The 15,081-nt window shown below is 37.4% G+C and overlaps 1 protein-coding gene across 1 annotated transcript in view; it reads left to right on the forward strand.

Moving 5' to 3' along the window:
* The window catches only part of ADGRV1 (adhesion G protein-coupled receptor V1), a 260,139-nt gene that overhangs the window by 181,542 nt on the left and 63,516 nt on the right, over positions 1–15,081 (forward strand). Inside the window, exons 87-88 of the mRNA XM_058824411.1 lie at positions 3,290–3,406; positions 9,988–10,166. Coding sequence (XP_058680394.1) covers positions 3,290–3,406; positions 9,988–10,166 — 296 coding nt within the window. The remainder of the gene's footprint in view (positions 1–3,289; positions 3,407–9,987; positions 10,167–15,081) is intronic.

Below are 15,081 nucleotides of genomic sequence, written 5' to 3' on the forward strand. Positions count from 1 at the left end.
CGGCCGGAGCTGCAGCTGGGCTGGGAGGGCGGCTAGGATCCTAGCAGCCAGGCCAGAGCTCAGCAGCAGCACACCAGGGCTGATGGCTTCTCCTCTTCCTGCCCAGTGGTTGCGGGTGAACCCCAACAGCGGCAGAATCTTGGCCAGGCTGGCCTGGCCCTGGCTGCTCTGGGGGCCTGGAGGATCCCAGCTCAGCAGCAAGATGTTTGGAGCCGGCCTCAGCCACACGGCCTGCCCCCGGCCTGCCTGACAGCCGATGGCGCCCAGGAAGGGTGAACCCCTGAGACAGGGGCCAGGCCAGCCTTGTCACCTGCCTCCAGACTGGAAGGGAAAGAGATGCCTCTGGGCTTTTTTCATCTTTAACATGTATCTTCACAGAGGCATGTACAGTTTTCTTAGTGGTTTAACAGATTGCCAATTCTTGAAATTAATTACTGATTGATCTTTTTGTCAGACACGGGGGAGACTGCTAGCAGCTTCTCTTAGAAAGTCACTTCCATGAATGCCTCCACTATAAAAGCACCACAACTAATCACCTTGACAAGAATGAGGAAGAAGCATTATGTTATCATTTCATCATAGAACTAAATGTCAATATATAAAGATTGAAAAGGGCTATTTAAACTGTAAGTTCTCTGTAAAAAGAGCTCTGGACAGTTGGTGCTATAATGAGCATATATTTTAAAGATTCAGGAGTGTATAATTTGTCCCAATAGATGGCACATATTTTTGTTATTAAAGTAATATGTTCCTTGTTATAAAATGTTGCAGCCTACAGTTAATAACTAAGTGAGGTACAGAAGACATGGGGCAATTAGTCCAAGGAACGCATTATTGGGAAGGCATATTATTGGTTTGCGGGGTTTTTTGTGTTATAAACCACCTCTTATTTGTAGCTTCCAACCAAGATACAAGATAACAAGATATGAAAACTTTATATTTCACCTTTTTTTTTTCCTAAAATACTCTAAGGCCACTAAATTCAGTGAATTCTTAGCTGAGTGATTACCCCAGCCATATTGCTGTCTTGTTCCTTTAAGAAAAGTCAGTTTCTGTCAAAGATATGCATTTTTAGCACATATTTGGACTCTTTGCATTGTTTTAATTGGAAAACTGTTGATATAGTGATACACTCCTCTTTTTAAATATGCAAAACCTTATTTTTCTTGAATAACAGGAGAGTGTTAGGAATTATAGCTTCTTGGTTATAAATGCAAAATGCTTTCAAGCCAACATTCAGTCCAAAAGGGGTTAAAAGTAATATTTCCAGAACTCCATCAGTCTGCTTTTGTGTTTGCATCCCCTATTTGACTCTAGCCTGGAGTTTGTCCTTGACATATACACAAGCCTTCAGAGAGCAAAAGGTTATAAAGCCTTTCCACCCTTTGTTGTCTGATGCTTGTTATCAGTAGAAGCATTTGCTCAAGTCTTAGACAAATTACTACTGGTAGTGTTTGAGAGAGCTGGTGCTGTGGAGTTGTTTCCACAAACACTTCTTGTTTATCCCTCATGGGTGACAGCTATTGTAGACATATTTCAATTGTGTGTAACCCACTCCAGATGATGGGATTTCTTTCAGCAGTGTCAGAATTTGGCAAAGACCAGTCATTATTAATCTGTGGGTTAACCTTTTAATAACTGAATGGTTATATGGTCATGATCAGATGCCAGTTCTCAGCAGAAGCTGATAAATACCACATAAAATATTGAATGTGCATTTTTTTTCTTTAGATTTTGAAATGCTTTTCATAATTATTTTTAGTCTACTTGTTCCCCAGTTGCTCATTGTTATTCTTCATGATGAGGTAACATTATACTGTCTTTATAAGGGTACTTTTATGATAAAGAGACATGTAAGGGTTAATCAGTACCATATGAGTATTTTGTTGCAAATACAGTGTCCACATGTATCCAAATCACTTAATTTGCTTTAACTTTCTTACCTATCCCATCTCTCGATTTTATGTACATCAAATCTGTCTCCATAGCCCATTACTTTCTGTTACTAACAAGTCAATGGGCTGTTGGTGAAAAAAGTAGTACTTTTGTCAGGCAAAGAGAAAATGATCAGCACAGTGGATGAGTAGAACCTTTCTTTATGTGAACACTTTAAGTGTTTTATGAATTTTGCTTGTAGCGCCATTTCTTCTGTAAAGAAATTTACAGAAGACAGAGCTTAATGTTTCTGAGTTGTGTTTTAATTTAAAATGCTCTGTTGAAATTGTCTAGCTACATTCACTGCAGTCAGAGTTGGAGTACCTTTGTTCCTTACACAATGCATTGACTACTTGTCCAGCCAACATATAGTCCTTTGATATTTGGCATATTTGTGGAAAAACCCCAAACTGTAACTGCCTTGCGTATGTGAAAACCTGGTATGGTATTAGACAAAGGAATAGTTGCTTCCTGCCTTTTGTCCAGTATTGCTATCTTAGGGGCTGAGGCATAATATTCCTACAAGTCTGATGGCCTGAAGACAGTAAATGCCTTGAATTTGTTTGTTTACTTGATAAAATATCTGGATTTATTCAAATCATAAGATAACATCTCTCTTAGTTTTATACAGGCAAATCTGCACCCCAATTGCAAAACCTGTGTTTAATGTTGCATGGGAACAATTTTAAACAATAAATATTTAGTCTCTCTGTAGTCTGGTCATATAAGGGTGCGGTGTGTGGAGAGGGCACTGCCTGAACATTCTCACACCATTTAAGGAGTTACACATGCACCACCTGAGACTGCCACTGCTGGGAGCTGGGTCCCTTCACAGCAGGCAGATGGCCCCAGGGTGCCTCTCCTGACTCTTTACCACACACACCCTCTCTCTCAGGTGTGCTTCCTCATTCTTCAAGCTTGACCCTTGGTTTCTCATAGCAGAGTGTCAGGTGTCAGATTTCCAAAAAAAAGTAATTTAAGAGTGGTACAGTACCTGTTATCTGGCAGAGCATGGGAAATTAAAAAGCCCTAGACTTCGGATAAACATTATCTAGCAACAACAAAAACATCCGTGCAGTATCAATATTCTTTTCCATTACAGCCAAAAATATATCTAGATGTAACATCACAGCTTGTCTACTAAGGCTTCAGCAAATCCAACTGCTTTAGGGGTTGACAGTGTTTAAGCATAACTGCTTTGGGTGAATATTAAGTGTCCAAGATATCTTTCCTGAGTCTCTGAAATAGTAATTTAGTGTATGTTTTACTTCCAAACTTTTTTTCCTCTTATTGTTAATATTAACTTATTTCTGTTTAATTCCAATATGTACGTTTTCTTTTTTTCCCCCATCAGGTTTCATTTCTGGCGTCTGCTTACATGAGCCAGCATATCTCAGAGGAAAGCTGCTTTGCCCTTGCATCTGTTACCCATTACCTTTACCTCTGCCAGTTCAGCTGGATGCTTATTCAGGTTGGTTTCTTAGTCCTTTTTATCATTTCCCCAAAACACCTGTAAAAGTAACTGATAGATGGACTGTATTTCTATTATATTTTAGTGCATACATATACATATCTGTATATTTATATATAAGACAGGTATAGAGCACTGAAATCCAATGCTACCAGAAGGCCAAAATTTCAGATGACTTTTAGTAAATCTGCAGTGACACAATTCCAAGGGTAAATATACAAACACTATAATGACTTTTCGCACTAATTTCCCTTACAACTATTTGTTCTTAGAACAATGAAGAATTGTCTCGAAGCAAGGAAGAATTTTTTTCTTAACAGTTTTTCTAAATGTCCCTTATTTGGTCTTTTGAAGCAGTCTCTTACAAGTGAAGTTTAAATGTAAACTGCATTGTAATTTGTTGAGTCAGGGGCATTTTAGTCATTAAACTTGTATAAAATGACAAACATACCTTTACAAGTTTGCATTAAAATACAGAATATGTGTATTCATAATTATTGCCAGAATTTTTATAAAATCATAGAATCATTTAGGAGAAGCTTTCTAGGATCATTAAGTCTAACTGTTAACTCAGTACTGCCAAGTCCACAACTAAACCATGTCCCCCACATTTTTTTGTCTATGCTGACCACCCCCAGCTCCTCCAGCCACTCCTCATCAGTCTACTACTCCAGACTACTCACAGCTGTGTTGCTCATTTGATATATTATAGAACAGTAAATGGTGGAAAAAACAACTGAACTAACATGGAACTCCATGAGCAATCAAATTGTGGAAAATTACTAATTGAAAGTTAGTCAAAGCAAAAAGCTGTGGGGTTATTAGAAAAAAATGCATTATTATGCCCTCCTTTAGAAATGTATATTTAGCACCAGTATTTGAGTTGATTTATTTTTCTGTTATTTCAAGAGGATTTGTCCCAAGCACATTTATTACAGCATACAGCTTTATATATACAGCTCCATATCTTGCCATACAAATTCTCCAATATGCAGGCTGTCAGACCAAACCAAGAATTGCAAATTAGACTGCATCTAATGAAACTTCCTCTCCCAGTAATATTCATGTAATATGTGGTGTTTTCCTATGATATGTCAGACTCATATTCATTGAGAACCCTAGCGGCCTCTCCAACAGCTCACCTGTGCTCATTAGCCTTAGTAAGTCACATGTAGATGGCCTCAACAGAGAAACTTGTTTGCTTGGCAAATGGTGTTCTTGTAGGTTAACTACTCTAAATTATTTTGTAAAGTGTAAATTATATTCTTCACAGTTGCTCATTCACTTTATTCCTAAATTGTTTCAGAGCTCTTCACCATAGTGAAGAGTAGTATTATTTTAATAATAGTAATATTTTTCTTTTTTACTGAGATGCCTCAAGCTTTGGCAATTCAGTGTTTGATAGTATTTAATTCTATGTGTTTTACATGGCATTAGATTGCAAAAATAACTTATAATGGCAGAAAATTTGACTCTCAACAGTTGGTCATTTTTATATCTGTAGTTGAAATCCAGTGTTTTTTTGGTTTTTTTTTTGAGTAGACTTTGGTCAAATCCTAAGAATTTGCATAATACATTGCATTTAGTAGAGCCTCAGGCTTGTGTTAAACATGAAGACTCTTCATGGAAATCTGACAGGACAAAAGTGCTTAAGAGGGTATCCATCAGCCTGCTGATTGATAAGCTGCCAGGAGTAAAACTCAGAATGAAGATGATTCTCCTTTTTGTAGGTGCAGGTCTTCAGCTGAGAATAATTCCTGAACTTTGAAAGACTCAAAAGGAAAGAAATAATCTGAAATATAGATCAACCCAGTCCTCAGCTGCAGTTTGCTCCTCTTGGCTGGGAATAGGTCTTGGATTTATATATCTCATTATGGAGTGAGTAAGCTATATCAGGGCACAGGAATGAGCACTGGAGACATCTCTATGCTTGAATTGGTGACAACTCTAGAAAAGCTTGTGAATCCAAGGGGAAACCAGATTGGTTTAGGAAGTCTGGATGCTACTTCTGTTTGAACAGCAGTCTTAAAAGTCTGGGAAATTAATGTTTGTATTTCGCAGCATAGTATACTTTATATACATGATTTGAAAAGCAGAATGAATAATATATTTATACTTAAATGGGACTTAAATACTTATATCTGAAAAAGAACAAAAATACAGGAGAAGATCCTGTGTTCTTTGTGCAGCCACTCTGTATTTATGAGGCTGCATATCATAGTGCATATGTTTGATCATTGACTTACGTCATACAAATCTGCTACTGGCTGCCGTGATCACAAGATACAGAAATCGGTGAATGTGATAATCAAGTACAAGCACTGTGCAGGTATGTGAAACTGAAACATCCACAAAATCCAGGCAATTTTAAGTGATCAAAAGGTGGTGGAACAACATTTCAGGCAACAAAACTAAAGAAAACTGAGATTTAACAGTACAGTCAGACATTCACAGATTTATTTCTGGGGTCCAGATCAAAAATATTTACTTTCTAGATTCCAGGGTTACTTCCTTACATTTTTGTTTTGTAATTTTTCCATCTTCTGCATAGTGTTAGGTATAGTAATTATGCTTAGTATTTTGTCTTACGTCAATGCTCATTACAAAACAATTTATGTATAGATTCATGTTTTAATTATTGTTCTCTTTTTAGTTTCTTATGATTCTTTGTGCTTTCTTGACCTACTGCTAGAGTGAATTAAATCAACAGTGAAAGTGTCAGTTCAACAAGCAAACCAGAATGAAAATCATGAACTTGCTATCACCCATACCTGAATCTTTCTCCTACATCAATTTAATGGCACTTTAAATTTTCTATAAATTTCTATAAATTTGTGTCAGACTTGTAAGATGTCTATTGATCTTAAAGTAGGTTTGATGCTTTTTATTATAAGAATAATTTGTAGACTGTTTAACAGCTTCAAAAAAGCAATTATATAAAAGAATGCAATTATTATAAAATTACACCTCCAACTATTTTTAAAAAGAAGAAAGGAAAATAGAAGTTTTCTTATTGAATTGGAAATTATTTTATTTAAAGTATTTTGCACCTGTTGTTTGCCAGCTATCTGCAGATTATCACAGGTGGTGAGGCACTGGAACAGGTTGCCCAGATTGCCAGGCTGTGGCTACTTCATCCCGGGATGTATTCAAGGGCAGTTTGGAGATGAGACTTTGAGCAACTTTGTTGTCCTCGTTTAGGGCTGTTATTCTCCAGTTTAGTGATCCCACTGAATCCATGCACTGCTCTCTTGCTCCCGGCCTCCCCCGCCCCGACTGCCCTGCAAAGATTATGGGTTGAGATAAGAGCGATGTGCTGGAAACAGCAATGAGACAAGGGAACAAACAGTACGGCAACACCGACAGAGGGTACAAGCCGGAGGTGAACGATTCACACTGATCAGCCCCACCCAACTGCTCCCGGTCCGCATTACGCTGATCCAGAACAAACCCCTTCTACCCAGAAGAGTTCCTTCCCCCAACCCCCAGCAGTGATGGGACGTGATACAGGATAACCTCTGCGTCCCAGCCGTTGCTACTGCAAAAATTAACCCTGTTCTGGCTGGTAACAGGACACTGGTCCAGTGGAAAATGTCCTATAGTGGGAGATGGGGAACTAGGTGGCCCCTTCTAACACAAAAAAATTCTAAAATTCTGTGATTATCACTAAAGATAAATTAATGAATAATTAAACAATTAAATAAATGTGTTCCAGGTTTGAGAATATAATTTCCATTAATTGCTTCATTTTAAAAGAAAAAACCTTCAATGAAGTTCACATTATCTCATTAGAGTGTGAATAAACAATTATTTTACATTCTATATCAGAACAAATCACAAGTTGCCCATTTGTTCTTCCACCTGAGCAGCAGAAAATGGCTGTATATTTTATTCTTCTGTTGAACTGCTAATTGTTGCAGAATGGCAACAGGAAAGAATTCGCTAACATTAGCTCCTGTATTATTTAATTGATTACATTTTGAAGCATCAAAGGGGTTGAATACAAGAACTAGTTATAATCAAAATACAAATGTGACTCTGCAGAAAATCTGGATAATCCAATCTCACTTACATCTTTACAGCAGCTGTGGTATTAAGTGTTATGCTGTGATAAATGAGGTGAGATAACTAAATATGGCTAACCAAACACAGAACAAGGACGTAAGGTATGACTTCATAGAAAGCAATTTCAGTTGGTGACTGAGAACAATTTTCACCAGATTGTCAGAATTAGTAGAACCAACAGTCCCTGAGTATAATGGCATATATAGTTCAAGGATTTTGCTGTCTGGAAGTGCTTTCAGTGAGGCACAGTCTAGCCAGCACTATAAGGACATGTAATTGAAGTATGTTTACTGATGTGTAGTGACAAACAGAATTTTGAATGAGTTTTCAGTCACACGTAAAAATGAACAGGACAACTAAATATTTCCACAAACTGTGGGTTTTTTTGTCCAAATACAATTTTCATCTGTTTAATATTTTCTTCCTGTGCATGTTCAGCAATGGAATTAATATTTTTTCTGTGTTCTTTCAGCCTACACAGGATAGTTATTAATTATGTGGTGGGATTTACCTGTGATCTTTTAAGGAAAATAAATTTTGCCTTTGTTCATATAGAACCAATCACCAAAAAACCCCAAAAAAGACATAATAGTTATTATATAATTCATATAATTATATACACTGGATATAGCTATGAAATCTCATTCTCTAAAAAAGGCATTTAAAACCATTACTAACCTTTTTTAAACAAGTTGCTACCATTCTATGTGATTTATTATTAATGAGAGAAGGTATTGCATATTCATACCATATAAATCACAGAAAAAAATCTGAAATGATAGGTAACTAATGAGACCTCCAGAAGGAATACAGAAACAAGTAATTAAGCACTTTAATGTGAAAATTAGGTGTTCCTGAACAAAGGGGTAAACAAGCCCTTGGCCGAGGGAAATGTGCCAAATTTCCCTCAATAAAATAATGTCGCATTGTCTTCTCACAGTTAATGAATTTTTACTTATCCTTACAATAGATGGCTGAAAATGAAGCATGTAAATTAACATTATTATATGAAACCCTTGTGTAGGCCATAGAGAGGGATGATTATGCTCGTGTTAGGATTAATGAGTCCTTGAAGGTGCCTGTCCTGTCTCCATTGACTGACAAGACATGCTTGAAGGCACAAGCTCAAATTAGATACATTGCATACAAATAAGACAAATAATCCTTTATGCACCTCATATAAAAGACCAGAAATCATGATATAGCATGTGGACCTGTAGGTGGTATAACATTTTTGAAGTGGAGAAAGTAAAGAAAAATGTAAAAAAAATATTTTTGTGGATAGCTTAGTTGTTAGGCAGTAGTGTGTAGATATGCTTTAAAAAATGCTCACAGGTGACAGTGTTTCTGCTATGAACATCTTGAAGAAAATTCAACTGTCCAAGCTATATGTTAAGTATTCTGCTTTACTTGAAGGGTTTCCTTACTCGTGCTACTAATTCTTTCAAGGAGTTTCAGCTATTTCATTATTTTGATTGATATAAGGTTTGAAACTACATTATGCTGTTTGATGATGAGTTGATCGTAAGAAAACACAGGCTGTTTCAGAGATGCCTGTAAGCTTTCATTCATTTATTTGCCATTTATTCTCAAACTGTTATGTATATATTACACAGAATCATAGAACAGTTGAAGTTTTAGGGGTACCTTGATGCTGTCTACCTCAAACAGCTAGGGCAGGTTGCTCAGGACCGTGTTCAGTTTGGGTTTGATTATCTACTGGCACGTACTCCACAACCACTATGGGCATCTTGGCCCAGTGTCTTACCACTCTCACAGTGAGAAAGCTTTTTCTTGAATGCAGATGAAGCTTCTTGTACGTTAATTTGGGCCCATTGCCTCTTGCCCCACTACTGGGCATCACTGAGGAGAGTGTCTCCCTTGTCACTGACTCCTATCAGATGTTGATACATATGGATGTGATCCCCCTGAGCATCCTCTTTCCAGGCTGAACAGCCACAGCTCCCTCAACCTCCCATCATGGGAGATGTTTTCCATCCCTCTATCATCCTCATGAGCCATTGGTGGACTTGCTCCATGTCTGTATTGTACTGCTGAGCCCAGAACAGGATCACAGAAACATCAAAGGAGCTTAGTGTGTTTCTTACAAGATTCATACAGCTGAACAATAAGATAAAAATATTAAATACAGATAAGATTTAGAAATACCATATGCCAGTCTTCTATGTGAAAGTATGAATATCTAGAGAAAAAAGTGACTTTTTCCCCAAAAGGCTATTTTTACATTGCAAAAATAGTGATCTCTACTAAACAGGGTGTCTCTTTCTCTGTTAGTCTAATTCAAAATAGTTATATAAATAAGCATATTGTCTTTATAATGTCTTTTCATTACTTAAGGAGAAAAAGTGAGGGAGAAGTATTTTTGTTGGATAGTGTTTATACATGTACCTGCACTGGGGCAGAAATACGCTACATTGTGACCTTCAGAGTAATTTTTTTTTGGCATAGTTTCTAACCAGCAAGTCTACTGATTGTTTTTGTGCTTTTTTCTCCAGGCCATTAATTTCTGGTATGTCCTTGTGATGAATGATGAACACACAGAGAGGCGCTATCTGCTTTACTTCCTTTTGAGTTGGGGGCTTCCAGCTTTTGTTGTTATCCTTCTTCTAATTATCCTGAGAGGAATCTACCATCACAGCACAGCGCAGATTTACGGCCTTGTCTACAGTGATCTGTAAGTGTTTCCTTAAAAAAGCATGAACAAGGCATTGTACTGTCTATTTTGATTGTCTAATTTTCTTCCACGTGGGTAGTCATATATAAGCATAGAAAACTGTCATAATTAAAACAGTATATCTTCATAGAACCAGATGCATTTAAATGGAGATACATAAATAAATATTTTTGCTCTTTTCTACCTTTTTTTTTCCCTCTGGCTTCTTTGCTGGCAAACTTAATCTGTGGTGATAGCTCTTCTAGGATATAAGGATAATATACTTATTGATTTTGGATCACAATTACATTCTTAATGTGCAGAAAATAAACATGTCTTCTTTTTAAAATGAATGTACAAATTCTTTTTATGAAAACAACATATGACATTGCTTTCAGGGTAGCAGGAGAATATTCATCTGTCTTTAATAAAAGAGGAAGATACAGTGTGCATCATTCCGTTATAAGAGAACAAAATTTAGTGGGTTTTTTTTGTTGCATCAAGGAAATTCCTGTGAGTAGATACTTGAATTTCTTACTGATGTTTAAATCTATGCAAGTATATATACACACACACATGTGGCCTTATAAATATTGTTTGTATATACATATCTGTGTGTGAATCTGTACTGTGCATGGTAAGCAGAAATACCTTATTTTGGTGTAAATGAGTTACATTGGGTACTAGAAGTTCTGTGACCATGTTGGCTGAAGTTTAGTCATACATTCATAGACATCAACTCAACTCCGAAATATAACTGAGATCCACAACAGCAAACCATTGCTGATGTTCATGTTATATCAAGGAATGCTCCATAGGTGTATACCATGCCATACACATCAATATTTTTCACAGAACGTGTCTTTTTCTTTATGGTAAAATGCTTCTTTGTGCATAGTAAACCCAAGGAATGTGTGTAACATAATCAAGTTCTCCGACAGCAGCCAAATTGTTTAGTTGACGGTATCATGTAGTGAAACAGTTTTCCAGTTGTTTTCTTTTGATGTCCATGTTTCATTCTTTGAAAAACAAGGAAAAACCTTACAATTCTGATAAAATTATTCAGTAGAGGAAAATTACTAGGTTCAACCCATTGCCCAAATTAAATATAAAAATTTCCAGCATTCTATTACAGTGTGAAAAAGCTAGAAATCATCACAAGCTTAGTGAATGTGCAGCTTATTCTATCTCAGTCAACGTGAGCACTCTAAGAGATATCTGCAAAAATTTTCATAAATAGCATCAATGCTAGTTCCTGATTTGAAAAGCACTGTAAGCTTTGCTCTTATTTATACAAGATGGCTTTGAAAGACAGAATGTAGAAATGGGGACAGATTGAACTACAGCACTTGGTTTGTTATCTCCAAGCCAGAGCGCAGTAGTGGAAAAAGTGACAAGGAGATTTCCAAATCCAAACTCATTGCATCCTGACTTCAGAATCAGCCTCAGAAATGGTTTGAGAACAGTATTGTGCTTGTAAGAACTCCTCACATATGAGCGCTGTAAGACGGGTTAAAGTTACAGAAGTAGTGAAGCCTGCTATCCTAACTCTCTCCTAAGCGATCACTCCTTCAGGCAACCCATTTCTGCATTACTGTGGGGTCTGACCAACTGTTGCGTTCTTAACCAGTATGCCATGGGCACAATTAATAGCCAACAGCATAGCTGTGTTTGGAGAAGTTTATTTTATACTTGCACTGAACAAAAAATGGGTTCAGCCATGTTGTTTTTTATGGTTCAAAGGAAGTATTAGGATAGAGTTTCCCTCCAGATATGAGAAACTCTAAACAAAAATGCCTGTATTTTATACTGTGACTCCCATGTCCATGTCACAGTATAAACCAGTAGCGTACTGTTGATTACTTTAATAATTAGCAGTGTTTATATATGGTATGAACCGTTCTCTCTTCGACATTGTGTGATTTTTTTAAGGTTTTTTTTTTGGTAAATTTGTCTCTATAAATGCCAACAAGCAGCATTTTTTTTTAAGGTTGGAGTTCAGTGATAAGTGATAGACCTAACTGACACAGAAGGGCTCTTTCACTCCTCCCTTTGCTGATTCCCCTATTGCTCAGCTGCAAAGGTTGAAGTCTCTGAATAAGCCTGGAAAAGATGCTGATTCTGCACAATTTTAAAGTAGTACAGGGCTCTTTTATAACATCTTTTAGAATTCTGGACCATCTCTTGGGTACAAGTCCAGTGACTGCAGCATAATTGACCTTTAAACTCGTGTTTGTGAGCAAAAGCTGGTACTTGTCATTAAACAATTCTGGCTTTTGATCTGAGAAACAGATGAGTTAGGGCAAAGCTTAAAATGGGTGTGGTTCACAAACTCTCAACAGCACTGAATTTTTCAGGGCTACATGAGAAATTAGAAAGCTACTTTACTGACAAAGATTTCTATTTTAGCTCTTTTACTTGCATCTTTGTTCTGTAAGTGTTAGAGAGTGACAAGTGACCAGGATGAAACTGGAGAGAGCTAGATTTTATGTAATCAATTTCTCTTTCTTCTTACCTCTCCATTGTGCTATACATCTCTCTGTCAATATCTACAGTTTGAATTTGCCTCATGTTTTCACCATATTAGTGAACTATGTCTTTGTACTTTAAGAGATCTATTAGAAAAAACACCAATCTGTTTAACTGTGTGATAAAACTTTTACGAACCTTAATGGAATGATTTTCAGCAATGAGGTCTAGCTGTACGTACCAAGAATGCAGCAAATGATGAACTCTCTAGAATTTGAGAACCACAGTAAGCTTTGGAATTTGATTTTAAGGTGAATTTTGCCTTGTTGTAAACTCATCTGTTCATAAATTTTTCTTTATTTAATAAAAAAAATTCTTCTGAAAGGTGAGCTTGATCTTTTACTGCTTGGCTATTTTAAATATCTTACCTACAGTGGCATGGTTTTATCAGTTCAGGAATTACTCTTGTTGCTGCTTTAAGCTTTGAGTCTGACTAGACCTTCTTGAAATCAAATTCACATAAGAGGACCAAAGGACTTTATTTGTTAGAGTATAAGTTAAACCAACAACCTTTGAAAATGAGAAAATTAGAAATTATTACTCTTGACAGAATAAAAATTTAAAAGTTTATAAGCAAATATCTCCCTGCCCTTTGTATCTTTGCAAATGGTGTATTTCACACATGATTTTTGTCATGCTGTTTCCTATATTTTTTTTTTTGAATTGCAACCAACTCTATAATTCCCTCTAGTTCCCAGAAAGTAGGAGTTTTTTGTTCATATTCTCTCAGGGATCAGTGTTGGCCCAGTCCCATTTAATTATATTTATTGATGATCTGGATGAGAGGATTGTGTCTATTGTTAGCAAATATGTGAATGATACGCAGTCGCACTGGAATGTTGATCTGCAGGAGGGTAGGGATGCTCTGCAGAGGGACCTGGACAGGCTGGGTTGATGGGCCAACACCACTGGCATGAGGTTCAACAAGGCCAGGTCGTGGGTCCTGCACTTTGGCCACAACCCCATTGAGAGCTACAGGCTGGGGATGGAGTGGCTGGACAGTACCCAGGAAAAGTGCCTGGGGGTGCTTGTCAACAGCTGGCTGAACATGAGCAAGCTGTGCCCAGGTGGCCCACAAGGCCAACGGCATCCTGGCCTGGGTCAGAAATGTGTGGACCAGAACAGTGACTGTCCTGCTGTACTGGGCACTGGTGAGGCCACACCTTGAGTGCTGGGTTCAGTTTTGGAGTTGGGGAAGGGTCCGGAGCACAAGTCCTGTGAAGAAAGGCTGAACCTGGAGAATATGAGTCTCAGCACAGGCCTTATCACTCTTTGTAACTCCCTGAAAGGAGACTGTAGCCAGGTGGGAGTCAGCCTAGTCTCCCAGACAACCAGGGACAGAATGAGAGGACATAGTCTCAAGCTGCACCAGGGGAGGTATTTCACAGAAAGAGTGACTGGATATTGCAATGGGCTGTCCAGGGACGTACTGAAGTCACTTGGAGGTGTTAGAGGAAAGGCTGGATATAGCACTTAGTTGCTGTGGTGTTTAGTCCTAGGTTGGGCTCAGTTATCTCAGAGCTGTTTTCCAACCAAATTAATTCTGTGAGTCTGTGTCTTGGCTGTCTTTTGCTTACTCTTTTCCCTCTGTTAATCTCTCCAGTTTCTAGAAGTGTCTGTCTTCTAGCAGAATCTTGTATTTGCCCAAGGGAGGAATGATCTCCTTTGTCAGGAGGATCCCTGTCACACATTCATTTTCTTCTTTAAAATACCATGTTGGCAAATAAAGTACAAAAGAAGATATGTGCCATTACAATACTTTATATTTGTACAAATATCCATTCACTTGGATTTAGATTCATATTATCTCATAGCAAAAATAGGGTTAAGCTAAATGTTCTTAAATATCTTCTTTGTATCATTCTCATGAAATATCTTTGAGAAATAATAGAAAAGATTTTCCAGTGACATTCCTTCTAAAAACCCCAAATACTTCTATGTCCTCTACTGTCCAGCTCAAAGCAGAGTTTTTTTTTCAGGAAAATCACTGGATCTGTGATTATGGAGCCACAACTGTGGGATAAGGAGGCTAAGCTAAAGAAGCTGGATCTATGAAAATTTTGCTGTGATTAAGGGTTACAGCTCTTCTTGTTGCTCACACTGCAGTTTCTCTGAATCTTACATCTAGGGAGAGCCCAGGGAACAGATGAGCCTGCTATGGTTTTAAGCCTAGGTGGACATGAAACACCATGTTTTACTTCTTCCTGTCTTTCTCCTCCATCCCAGTTGAATGGGGAGGAGAATCCAAGTGAAACTTGTATATTGAGATAAAAAGTACTTACTGTTTGAAAAGAAAATGAAATAATAGTTGACAGTAATCAGAATCATAATCTTAATAATTAGAATAATAACAATTATATTTCTTTTTTTAAAGTGGTGCACAGTGCAATTTGTCTCTCCAGTTTGT

This window comes from Ammospiza caudacuta, chromosome Z (genome assembly GCF_027887145.1).
Source record: "Ammospiza caudacuta isolate bAmmCau1 chromosome Z, bAmmCau1.pri, whole genome shotgun sequence".
Lineage (NCBI taxonomy): Eukaryota > Metazoa > Chordata > Aves > Passeriformes > Passerellidae > Ammospiza > Ammospiza caudacuta.